The sequence below is a fragment of the Syngnathoides biaculeatus genome, chromosome 1 (genome assembly GCF_019802595.1).
Source record: "Syngnathoides biaculeatus isolate LvHL_M chromosome 1, ASM1980259v1, whole genome shotgun sequence".
NCBI classification, from domain to species: Eukaryota; Metazoa; Chordata; class Actinopteri; order Syngnathiformes; family Syngnathidae; genus Syngnathoides; species Syngnathoides biaculeatus.
The window spans coordinates 12859559-12872938 of record NC_084640.1 but is presented as its reverse complement, the minus strand read 5'-3'; the positions used below and the strand labels follow the sequence as shown (position 1 = coordinate 12872938).

General features: G+C 44.6%; 1 protein-coding gene across 1 annotated transcript in view; it reads left to right on the top strand.

The window, feature by feature from the left end:
• The first annotated feature begins 663 nt into the window (after window positions 1-663).
• rims3 (regulating synaptic membrane exocytosis 3) overlaps window positions 664-13380 on the top strand; it is a 28232-nt gene continuing 15515 nt past the window's right edge. Inside the window, exons 1-2 of the mRNA XM_061817878.1 lie at window positions 664-851; window positions 8909-9226. Of these exons, the coding sequence (XP_061673862.1) occupies window positions 8962-9226 (265 nt within the window). The 5' untranslated portion in view covers window positions 664-851; window positions 8909-8961. The remainder of the gene's footprint in view (window positions 852-8908; window positions 9227-13380) is intronic.

Sequence of the window (13380 nt, the reverse complement as noted above, 5' to 3'; positions counted from 1 at the left end):
TTGTTCACTGACGACAGACAGCAACGGGTGCTCCGACCACCGCTTGAGCGGCCTCCCACTTAGGAATGCCAATCAGCCGATTGGGATTCATTGGTGCTGTCAATGTTTGATAGGCGTCTCATCCCACCCGAGCCCGCTCCGGTGTGCGGCCGCGGACAACACGAGTGGAACATTTAATTGTGCTGTGCCACTGCGGTTTCCCCTTTGGGAGTAGAACATTGATCCGCAGCCCTATAGATTTATGTTTGTGGTGGTGACTTTCACCACTGGTGTTCTTATGAAGTGCATAATTCACTTGTGGTTATTAAGCAACACGCTAACAGTTATGAAGACATTTCCGTAAGTGATTGCAAAGCACACACAGTGGCCATAAGAGTTAGTTTGACATATTGTGCCTTTGTAAAGAATTGACTTATGTCTGCCAGAGAGCTAATACAGTGCTGCCACAATCTGTCCCTCGTGATTTATTTTTTTAATTTATTGTTATCGTGCATCATATCAAGTTTTAGTTGCCGAAACGGGGCCACACGTTGTCGCTGTTCGCCCACGGCCACGCGCGTCTTGCATCCATCCCACTCCTCCATATTCTGCTCCTTCTCAGCAGCGCCCCCTCGACTCGATTCAACCCCACCTCGCATTGCGGCTCCAACATTCGCAAAGCAAGCAAGCAAGCAAGCAAGCAAGCACGCTGCTGACTGAAGACGCCGTGCAAAGCGTTGGTTTTCTTTTTCTTTTTTTTTAAACCGCCAAAATTGCACCCGAACGATGACACTGATCCACGCGGGGCACGAGCACGACATTATTTGACAACCTGCGACCCGCACAGATCCTCTTCTTCTCCGCTCCTTGTGGTAAGTGCTCGATTTCACCACCACGATTTGTGCACAATGCAATCCACATTGTGACACAATGCACGTGATCGGCAGAGCATCTTTAATTTAGGCTTGCATACCATAAATCCTTGCAAGAGTGGATGTGACACTGGATGGTCTTGCATCTAAAATGAGTTAACCCTTACGCGGTTAGGGTTAAAATTTGAATAATTTTTGACATTTGACAGCCATAAAAAAACAATAAATTTCACAGTTTTACCCTGACATTTGATGACTTTTACGAAAGTGACCCCCAAAATGCAAAAAAAATATCTATATTTTAAAACGTCCTTCTCTTGTACAGGTGCTACAAAGTATATATATGTAAAAAATGATCAGTGTCTGCTAATATGGATTAACCAGAATGCTTTAAATCAGGGGAAAATGTATCGGTAGGAAATGTTGAAACCGAAAAGTATTGATGCCACAAATGTGTTTATTTTCTATCGGACAGCTGTCACGTTGTTCAAGGGGGCGCTTGAAACAATCTCGAAAAGTGTCTGCGTGGCCGTCACATTTGCGGACCTACCCACAGACACTTTCAAGACTGTTGGCCCCACAAAAATCCATCCATCTATTTTCTTTGCCGCTTATCTTCATAAGGGTCACGGGGAGTGCCGGAGCCTATCCCAGCTGTCAACGGGTGGGAGGTGGGGTACACCCTGAACTGGTTGCAAGCCAATCGCAGGGCACATAGAAAAAAACGGCCACACTCACAATCACACCTAGGGGCAATTTAGAGTGTCCAATTAATGTTGCATGTTTTTTGGGATGTGGGAGGAAACTGGAGCACCCGGAGAAAACCCACACAGGCACGGAGAGAACATGCAAACTCTGCACAGGCGGGTCCGGGATCGAACCCAGGTCTTCAGAACTGTGAGGCCAACACTCCACCAGCTGATCCACCGTTCCACCGTCTTTTAAATGTGTACCTAAAAATATATACAAGTTGTGACAGTGCATGAACAAAACATGAAAGGGTTCCACCAAACCAAACTCCTTTGAAATGAAGCTGTTGAGTGACGTTTTGCCATTCTCAATGTCAAAATATTTAATTTTGACAGGAAAAAAATATTTTAAGGTAAGACGGTGGTTGACTGGTTAGAGCAGCGGTCGGCAACCTTTGACACCGAAAGAGCCATTTGAACCCGGTTTCCACGGAAAAGAAAACACTGGGAGCCGCACATCTAAAATGAAGAAAAAAAAAAACTTTTACTACTTTACCGCAGCATGTTTCTCCATTGGCTTTGCCGGGCTTGAAAGTCGCTCAAAATAGACGGCGTTTCAGCGGGTATACCCGCTTCCGCAGTGTGACGTCTATTTTGAGCGACGAAAAAATAATATCGAATAATTTAATTAATATTTTAATATTTCAAGATCACAATCTTCAAATTTAGAACTAAAATAATATAAAAACTAACACAAATAAAACGCACTTCAATTAAATACAAAAAAAAAAATTAGTAATTTATTTTCCCAAGCCAATCAGAGCCGCATTATAAGGATGAAAGAGCCGCATGAGGCTCCGGAGCCGCGGGTTGCCGACTGCTGGGTTAGAGCATCTGTCTCAACGTTCTGAGGCCCAGATTTGAATTCTGACTTCACCTCTGTGGGGTTTGCGTGTTCTACCGTGCCTGTGCGGGTTTTCTCCGGGCATTCCGGTTTCCTCCCACATCCCCAAAACATGCATTAATTGGAGACTCTAAATTGCCCCTAGGTGGGATTGTGAGTCCGAATGGTTATTTGTGCCCTGTGATTGCCTGGTAACCAGTTCAGGGTGTACCCTGCCTCCTGCCCGAAGATAGCTGGGATAGGCTCCAGCACTGCCGTGACACTTGTGTGGATGAGCAGCTCAGATCATGGATTGATGGATAAAAATGTTATGCCAACGTGAAATCCAGTGGACAAAATTAGCAATGACGGTTCATCACGGTTCTGCAGGTTTTAACCCTATCCCTTTGCAAAAATCGACCCTACGGGGCCGAACTAGCTTCCCTGACGGACCAGTTATAGCCCGCAGGCTGAGTTTTTGATAACACTGACATCTGCTAAACAAGGAATAAACAGAGGTCAAAGGATGCCTTGACAAAGGCAAGATTAATCGTAAATGTATTAAAGTTATTTACTAAATTTGTTAAAGTCAGGCTGTGAATACATTTGAAAAAGATATGCAGTACATCATCATAAGGAAAATATACAGTACTGGTGTGTATGGGGTAAAAAAAAAAGCTATTGCATTTGCTAGTCCCATTCATGTTGCCATTGTTTAAATCATGTCGGACATTCTGATGCAATTTTTCTGCATCTGAATTAGTTGTCGGTCTGGTATGTGCTTTACATGAGTGTGTTTGTGCGTGAATATGGGTAAGGGTGACGGGCGAAGGGGGGGAGGATCACATAAGCATATTATTCTATAAGCACATTACCAGCACGCACTTTTTCAGATGGCTGGTCCTCTCCCCGCCAAGCACTAGACGGTCTGGGCCAAGCTCATGCTAAGGCGTGAGATTATATCAAATGGCACGTACACAAAACACACACAGGAGTGCAGGCATACAGACATGACTCTATGACCCCATACCCCGAAATCTGTGGGTGGTGAGTGAGCGAGGTCAACATTTGTGTTCAATTAATTTTTAAAAAAAGAGGGGAAAAAAACAAAAAAGAAAAGAAAAGCGCTTGTGATATTTGTGACACTTGCCGCTGTCAAACTCAGAGAATAGCGTGACTACTTAAACTGGCTCAGAGGGAAGCAAGCACTTTTTTGGCATATTTTTTTTTAAAAAAAAGGGGGAGAAAGAGGATAATTATCCACGTGCTTAACGCTGGAAATCCAATGCCTGACTCCCACTTGATCCTCTGTGTAATCCACTGAGACAGTGCTGAGACTGTTGAACTGGGAAGAGACTCGAGCTTCTGCTGTGGAAAGCCTCCGCCGCGCACTTCCATGTGCGTGGGGCATACCAACAAATGGAGAGAATGTGTTTATCGTGTAATAAATCGCCACTAGTGGGAAGTAATGAAATGCAAACATTTAGTTACTGTACTTACTGAACCTGTCAAGTGAATTTTGAGATTTCTTTCTAAATGCATTATGCATGTTTTTTTTTTTTCTATCATTTGCGTTTTCCTGATTTATTTGTGGGCTATAGGTGCAAATAAGAATTTGAACACCTGAGAAACCCATTGTTAATATTTGGTACAGTAGCCTTTGTTTGCAATTACAGAGGTCAAACGTTTCCTGTAGTTGTTCACCAGGTTTGCACACACTGCAGGAGGGATTTCGGCCCACTCCTCCACACAGATCTTCTCTAGATCAGACAGGTTTCTGGGCTGTCGCTGAGAAACACAGAGTTTCAGCTCCCTCCAAAGATTTTCTGTTGGGTTTCGGTCTGGAGACTGGCTATGCCACCCCAGAACCTTGATATGCTTTTTACGGAGCCAGTCCTTGGTTTTCCTGGCTGTGTGCTTCGGGTCATAAAAGAGGAAAGAGGAAAGAGGTTGTTCCCCAAAATCTCACAATACATGGCTGCAGACATCCTCTCCTTAATACAGTGGAGTCATCCTGTCCCATGTGCAGAAAAACACCCCCAAAGCATGATGCTACCACCCCCATGCTTCACAGTAGGGATGGTGTTCTTGGGATGGAACTCATCATCCGTCTTTCTCCAAACACAGTTAGTGGAATTATGACCAAAAAGTTCCATTTTGGTGTCATCTGACCACAAAACTTGTTGTTGCCTGTGAATCTGCGCAACTCGTGGAGAAAATGAGCAATAGCATGGCCACGTTAGAGTGCCCCGTTGTCAGTGCAGGGACAACCCACGGGTGCATAGTCCACATATTATTTGTATTTGTAAGCCTTAGAAAGATTCATGATGAGGTAGCATCCAGTTTTGAAGCCTCATTTTAAATACTTCACAGTTTTTTTAACAATTTAAATTTGGCAGGGTTGTTGTATTCAGAAGCCGTCTTTATGTTTGCTATAGAGGGACTTTACGATGTTTATATTTCATGCTCGAATATGATGCCTCTCCAAACTTCCTCTGCTCGTCTTTGAAATATAAATCACGTGTCAGTGAACGTGTGCGTCGTTGCGCCTCCCAAATCGCTCCGTGAGGCGCGATTCACGCTCACTTCCCCTCTTCAAACCAGACTTGGTAATGAGGCACTATAATATTGAATATGCATTGTGCATGCTGCTCAAAAATCATACGCAGAAAGTCTACATTGATGACGATGTTATTTTTTTTAACCTTACGCCCTTTTTTTTTGGCATGGACTTCAAATCACCTTCCTGAGAAAATCAATTATTACCAATACTTGTTTTTTTTGGGGGGGGGAGGGCCTGTTCAGGGGTAAATGTTACTTTTAACCAACACGTCACCTCATAGAAATGTTCACATTTCACTCAAATAACCCTAATAAGGGTGTATACCAAACACAAAGTGTGCTTCAAAATGACCCCGTCCATTCATGAGGCAGTTTCAAGCGCCGTGACCAGCGATGCGACCACGTGAACGGCACCGACTCCCACACCGAGCCGCACGCGCACGATCAAGCCAATCTGCTGCAAAACTGATGACTCTCAATCGCGAAAACGTTTGGAACGGAGCCTCCTTGAAGATAGTCATCAAATCCCTTCGCTCCCTGTGTATCGTTTTAAATGCTTATTGGCTCGGGCCTATTTTACTCACTAATCCCCGCAGCAGCTGAGCTGGCGGTACAGCGTTCTCTTGCCCGCAGTGAATCGATACCCTCAGGGATGTGCGTGAGTTGCCTTTTGAAGCGGGACCTCCTACAGCGCACATCTCTTCATACGCCGTGTAGACAAAAATATTGGGGCACCTGCGGGGGAGAATCGTACACAATATGGAGTGGGTCTGCTCCTTTTGCAGCTGCAACGTTCGTCCACTCAACTGAGAAGACTTCCTTCCAGAAGTCTTCAGAGTCTTTTTATTCACTACGGTTTTAAAGCCATGGAACCTTTCCAGAAAGTTTCAGGTCAATGTCCAATGGAAGTTGAGCTGAGGAAGTTTGGAAACATGAAATGAGCCTTCAAAATAAAAAAACAAAGCCCCTTTCTCAGTTCTCAAATGTTGTGGACGTGTCCGCCGGAAGTGTTGAAACCACACCCCTATGAGCTGTTAACTGTCAATGAAAAGTCATGTCATTATCCAAGCCGCTTATCCTCACAAGGGTTGCGGGAAAGCCGGAGCCTATCCCAGCTAGCTCCAGGCGAAAGGCGGACTACACCCTGAACTGGTTGTCAGTCAGTCACAAGGCAGATATCGACACCATCACCGAGCGGGAATCGATCCCATGCTGCCCGTACCAAATGGAGACGTGTGTACCTCTACACCATCAGTGACTCGACATAGTGCATAATGTGCAAATTATAAGACATATATGCTACTTCATCTAGCATCTTTCGTTCGTCCCCGCTACAGTTGTCAAACTCAAGGCCCGGGGACCATATCCAGCCCGCCGCCTGATTTTATGTGGCCCGCGGAAACAAATCATGTGTATCAACTTCCATTAATTTTTGTTAAAATATGTACCAAAATTTCAAATTGTCCTATCATAAATGATAACGTTGAGATATCACAAGTATTTTTGTGTTACCAAACAACAATAACAGTTGGAAAAAGCCGTCACTCTTGAATTCTGATTCCAAAACTAGTTCATAAATTGCATGTGTAAATATGATGAGGCGGTTTAAGATTTTCATCGTTTCACAGCCACAACGGCCCTTTGTGGGAAACCGCAAGTACAATAACTCAGCCCAGAGAACATGTTTTACGCAAAATTATCTCATTTTGTTCTTCTGTTTGACGCAAAGGACGGCAGAGTTACTCGATGAGCAGAAGCGGGTGGGGTGGGGGGTTCGGGCGAGGGGTTGCTGTAGAGCTAGAAATAAAACCAATGGAATAGAGGGAAACTGGGTTAAGTGTGACGTGACGGATGAGGCCCAGCAATTTCCTGACTCATGGCCGCATTCCCCGGTGACGAATGTGGTCAGTGACACATCTCGTCCCCTTCTCCATATCCCACCTGCCATGCTGGAAGTCAGCCTGGGGGCACTGTGACACACCCCCACTTTGGCCCATAATCTTATTTTAGAGCAGCGATTCCTCATTTATCAACTTGCATATCCATCGTTATTGAAGTATGCAGGGAGGATACTATATGCTCCGGACGCAGTAGGTAAAGTTCTGTGAAAAAAGAGAGACCACATAAAAAAAAGCAGTTTTAGAAACGGTTGCAACATTCCTAAATTTTGAAACCTATTAAAACACTTTTTCACGTAATTCTTACTTTCAAATAAAAGGCAAAGTGTGCTTGCTTCAAGGTTTTCATCTGTCTCTCTCAAGTTTCCTGTAAAACTGACACATAAAACAAAAGAGAATCAAACTTTGCATATTTAAACAACAAAATGTTCAACCACATCATCCGTAGTGTGAATTAGTTGTTATTTGATGAAGCGTTAATTAATTGCTCGATTGAGAGGAGGATGTCACCATCCGACTTCCCATCAGTACCACTCGAATTTTCATATTGTATATGTGACGGAAGGAGAGTAAAAGTAAATAATAATGAAAGGAACGTGAGATATGAGAGTAAGCTCGTGCTGTGTGGTTGTTTTATGACAGCGTGTAGCTGAAAAACACCAAAATCACTCATGCACACCCAAAAACAACCTCCCTAGCACACATACACACAATCGCTCATGCTCACCAGTACTCTCACATAAAACAATGCTCACAAAGACTTTCACATTCACCAAAAACAGCTCTCACACTTCAAATAACCTCTCACACTCATGAACAACTCTCATGCATACCATAAAACCTCTAACACACAAAAAACTCTCCCAGAAACATAACAAAAATTCTCTCTTGAACACATTGAAAAAACTTACACACATGCACACAGCATAACCTCATGAAAAAACCATATTCCCCGAACCAAAAAACTGCTCACAAACTCATAAAAACTCAAATAGCTTCCACACACCACTTTTACAACAACAACGACAAAAAACAAACAAACAAACAAACAAACAGACAAAAACTCACACCTTCTTTATTCCAAATGTAACCGTTCATCGATTGGAGAATGTCAGCATTGTGCTGATGTGACGAGACTTCCAGAAGCAACAAATGTGGCCACCGAGCGCCCCCATCCAAGTTTGTATTTCTATTCGGGGCAAAGTCACTCTACAGTATGTGTATTATTTAAGACATCCTGCTACAGGAACGAGTGCCGTAGCATAAATAATATGCACGTTGGTCCGTGCAGCCGTCAGCCAGTGTGGAAAAAAAAAAAAAAAAAAAAACGTTGGCACGCACTCAGAAGGCGTCGTTTGCTTCAGTTTGTCCTCCTCAATGAGCCGGGATGGATGTATTAAAAGAAGAGATTCACTGCTTATCTTTATGAGCTGCACAAGCATGCGATGCAGCGATAAGGTTCAGAAAAAAAAGGGGGGCACTGGCACAAGAAAGGGGAATTGTTCAAAAGGTCATTCTGACGTAATGTGCGATGAAAATCAGATTCAAAACAAAAGCAAAGCGCACATACAAATTCCTGGGTTGCTACAACAGAAATCCCGCTCTTAAGTTGATTTATGGAGTAAATATGAGTCCATGCGCAGGCCAGCGGTGACGGTTCCGGTGCGGCTGTTTAAGGTAGGAGCCCAAATAGGATTCCAGGGAACCACGGGAGACAAACAGCAGCTGACAAGGTTGCCCGCCACCAGCAGGCCACCCCTGACATTTGTCTTTGTGCCACCTCGGATATTCTCGCCACCCGCTGACCTTTTGTTGTCTTTGTTCTGCACTTACTGCAAGTTGTTTTGGAGAGCTTTTGAGTCTCATCCGCTTCCTCGCCGTTTTTTTTTTTAAAAAAAAGGGATACTTGAAACACTTTATTAAGCGTTTTTAGGGACGTGGAAGTACCACAAGTATTTTTCACAGATGTTTTGACCCCTGCCTTGACCTAGCATAATATTTCCTCTTCATTTGTTGTTTCTTCAGCCCCACGCCGACGTTCCTGCCCCCCGACCCCCACCCCGCCGGTCCTCTCGACCATGATGCTGAGCAGCTCCGCGGAGGTGCCCAGCCCGGGCGGGCTGAGCAGCCTCAGCGGGCTGAGCGAAGCGGCTCGAAACGTGGTCCGGTCCTCCAGCATCTCGGGCGCCATGTACAACTTGGAGAAGAGTCCCGGGGGCGGGGGCCCCGAGACGGCGTCGCTGGCCGGCAACAAGAAGCGGCGCTCCAGCCTGGGAGCCAAGATGGTGGCGATTGTGGGCTTGTCGCAGTGGAGCAAGAGCACGCAGCAGCTCAACCAGCACGGTCAGTCGTCTGTCGGCTCCTTTTCTCGCCTTCATAATTTCCGAATTATGAGATGTTTCACGCACTTACGACCTCCTTCCGCCATTCTTAATCTGTTCAAGCAATTCCCGTTTCAAGCCTCACATTCCCATATCAATAATTCAACGATTGCCACAGAATTCCTCTTCAGTGTTTGCTCCTCAACGTTCACACTCAGTGACCACAGAAATCAATTCTTTTTTATTTCCACTTGCCTGTCAAAATACGCTTTGCGCTTTTCCATAGCAGCTTTTCAGCTGCAGTATAATGTCAGCGGGGGTCTCGAGCAGTAGCGCCTGGCGCATATGGGGGCTGTATGATAATGATGGGGGCGTTATGTTTTAATCTGTCTCCCGTGGGAATAATTATAGGCCTTCAGTCGCAATCGCACTGGTGCATTTGAAACCTTTCAGTATTTCTGGTAGGAAGTAAGAAAAATCACTCAGGTTTAGTAAAGCCTGACTTATTTGCAATGTAGTTCATTTCTTCGTGGCGAGTCCGGTCTCCCGTTCAAGTCCAACGTTGCGCGTTCGACCTCTTCAGAACAGGGCGGCTGTGTCTACAATTTGCTTTCTGCTTGCCTGCACACTATGCGGCTGGCCATCGACTGTGTTTTATTTCAGGGAGACCATTCGGGCTTAAAACCCGCTCCGATTTGTTGCTATCTGCCGTGTGGATCTCGCGGGGCGTGACATTTTATAGCGTGTTCTTATCTGAATTTGAAAGGATTTGGTTCAAATGCCAACGCACTTTATTTAGCTGAAGACGACTTTCAGTTGCGTTAAAAAGCTTATAGACGTAAAAAGAGGGGCTTGTCACTTATCGGAGACTTTTGAAGATAGGTTAAAAGTAGGTAGAAGTGAATTGAAATAGACGCATTACATGCAAGAAAAATGAATTACCGTAATTCCCAGCCTACATTTGTAAAGGAAATACGATTTGGTACATACGTATGTCACACCTGTGTAAAAGCCGCAAGTGCCCACATTAAAACACGAGATATGTACAAAGAAAGACGGTAAACAGAGAATTTAATGCTAGTGCTAACGGTAGCGCTGCACTAATGGTAATGCTCGCACCACGCTAACGCTAGCGCCGTGCTAACCAAACATGTTAAAAATGACTGAGACACGGGAATAACAGGGCCGGACTGCTAAAAGTCACTACCTCGGCACATATATTCCACCAGTTTCACTCTTACCTTTTCTGCTCGAGTGCCCCATTGCGGCCGTTAGACAAAAATGCACAAATTCGTTGCATCACCGCATAAACCGCGGGGTGGAAAGCGTGTGAAAAAAGTCGCGGATTATAAACTGGAAATTACGGTATTGTTTTTGTGGATCCCTGAAATATGACGGACACTAAGGGTCAAAGCACATGCATGAGAAAAATATGGGAATATTATAAGCATGAAGTACCATAAAATTGTGACATGTATCCTGTTACACGTTAAGAATAAGTCGAAATAGCTCAAATAATGCCTTCGCCTCTAATTTAAAAACACATTTGGTCCTCCGTGAGAGTAAACACAATACAGCAGATGTACACACGTCCACCTCCGGGGAGTTGTGTACATGTCCAACACGCGTTTGTGGTGCCAGCACTAACAGAGTCACCATATGTCCCGCGGGCAGTGTAAACAGGAACACACGCTGTCGTGTGTCCATGTGGACACACGGACTCATCTGAATACTGAATCGTACTACACAGCCAATTTCCCCCTGCATAGTGCCAATTTGCAAATTCACCTAATCACCGATTTTGTTGTTGTTTTTTTTTTCTGGGAGGGGTTGGTGGCATATCCTGTTATTCACTGAAAAACAGTTTTTGAGTTCAAGCCAAAGCAGTGTCTAATTCAAAAGCATTGCTTTGGCACTATCTTCGGCCTTTTGGCGCCAAGGAGCTAAGTTGAAGTGACGGGAGGATCTTCATTTTGTCAAATAGGAAAATAGTAGCAGGTTCTACATGCGAAGCTTGCAATTTGTATGATTTCAAATGTGTGTATGTCGAAGGTGTGGACGAGGTGAAGGGAATTGTGTCTGCCGTGTCTCTGTTTTCATATTGTTGAAGTCAACGGAGCCCAAAGTAAGCACCAGGAGGCTCATCGAAGCTGAGGATGTGAACAGGAGGGAAGGGGGGGGGGGTTGTCTAAATTTAGACCTTCTCAGCTGCCAGGAGAACATACTGTATGTCGGCCGGAACTGTAAATGACAGGATCATGCACCCCTGTGCCTCCGCCGGCGTCCATATCGGGGCTCTTCCCGTGAAATGACTCAATACTCTAAAATGCCAATTACTACTTTTCCGATCAGGATTATGTTCCTGTGTTACTAAATAACAAAACCATTTTTGACAAACAAGCGTGTTTATCGAATGACCCAGTGAGAGTCCGTCCTGTTTATTCCAAGCTTAGAATTAGACACGCAAACATCCTTCCCAACGCAGTCAATTTCAATCAGGGTCCTTTTTTTGACGTTCCCCGCTTGGTGGTCATTATCGGCTAAATCCTCACAGTTGTCAGGGCGCCACGTTTTTGAATGGCAGGTGCAATTGATTGTCAGACGTACGCCGCCGGGGGTCCTGGCCCCTCTTCCGCGCTTGGTTGGTCAGCCAATAGCCAATGAGCGACAGAGTTCATTTGTCCCCAGAGATGAGGAACTAAAGCGCACGAGGGGTAATTTGACATGAGAGCCAAGATTTGAGATACGAGTGGACTCAACGCAAGCCATTAAAAATTGCATTGTCGCAAGGCCACGAGTGACAATCCGGCATATAGCAGGGGAACGCGTCATACGCGCTTGATTACATAACAGTAATCGTTTGTTTTGTTCCACTGTGCTCCGCGTGAAACGCAACGTTTTATTTCAAGCCTCTAAAATTAAATAACGGGATTTAAAGGGGAGGCTTAATGGAATGAATGGGGATGAATACTATTGCGGCACATTGAGAAGGTAACGTTGCGGCGTTATTGTGGCTGCAGGCGATGGATGCTCTGGTCACGGTGCATTTCGGGAATTGGATCCAGTCAGTTCGCAAACATCAGGCGAATGAGCTCTCCAGGAAGTGTTTTTTTCCTTTTTTTTTTTTTTTTTTTTTTTTTAACATAAAGCCCATGTCTCAAAATAATGACATAACCCTTTTTGTAACTGTTGAAAAAAATCCGCAGGCAAAATTTCTTCAGCAACAAAAGTTTCAGTAAAACATATATATATATTTAACTGTATAGTAGTTTTCACGCATTAGTTTGAGTAAAAGGTATGTGACTAACTTCAAGTTGGAATGGTGAAGATATGCTGACAGACTTGTGGTAAATATGTAATAACATGCCTTCCATAAAAAGTGGATGAATGTATTTTGAAAAGTTGTGCTGACTGGAAGTGAAATAATTGCAGTATCTCACATGGTGTTCCCATTTGTTTCAATGGTAATTAATTTATAGCGGATGTGGAATTTTCACAAAAGCATTAATATTGGAAATGTCAGAATAGTACATTAGGTGTTCTGAATGGGGTGAATATTTTACTATTATCTACATCACTCTATAGCAATAGTGATATAGGGTGATGTAGATATGATCTGAGTGATATATAGATGGCGGCACGTGGATCAGCTAGTAAAGCGTTGGCCTCACAGTTCTGAGGTCGTCGGTTCAATCCTGGACCCGCCTATGTGGAGTTTGCATGTTCTCCCCTGTGCCTAATGTTATGGCCACTTAAGGTAATCAGACACAGGTGGGAGGCAATTGGACCATCGCCGCCCCTTGTAGTACCGAACGACCGCCACGTGTGTGACGAGGGGGCTCGGCCGGCCTTACGAAGGCGCCCAAGGAGCCCACGGAGGCTCAAAAATTGTGAGCAGCATCCACGCTTGATTTTGCACGCTGAACATTTCGGCGTTACGTAACGCGCGTCGCATCAATACACAAATCCGCGCGTGAAATGTAAACCCCGTCTTGGCTGCGCCGTTGTCGCCCTCCCGTGTTTGTGAGTGTGGAGATAAATTCCCAATTTGAGGATTTGTTAGCCGGCCGGCTCTGAGGTGGCAATTTTTTCAATATGTCCGTCTTTGGTGTATTTATTGCCCGCTATTATTAGTAACCCAGGAAAAAGTATTTCCATAGGTTTTATGGGATGACT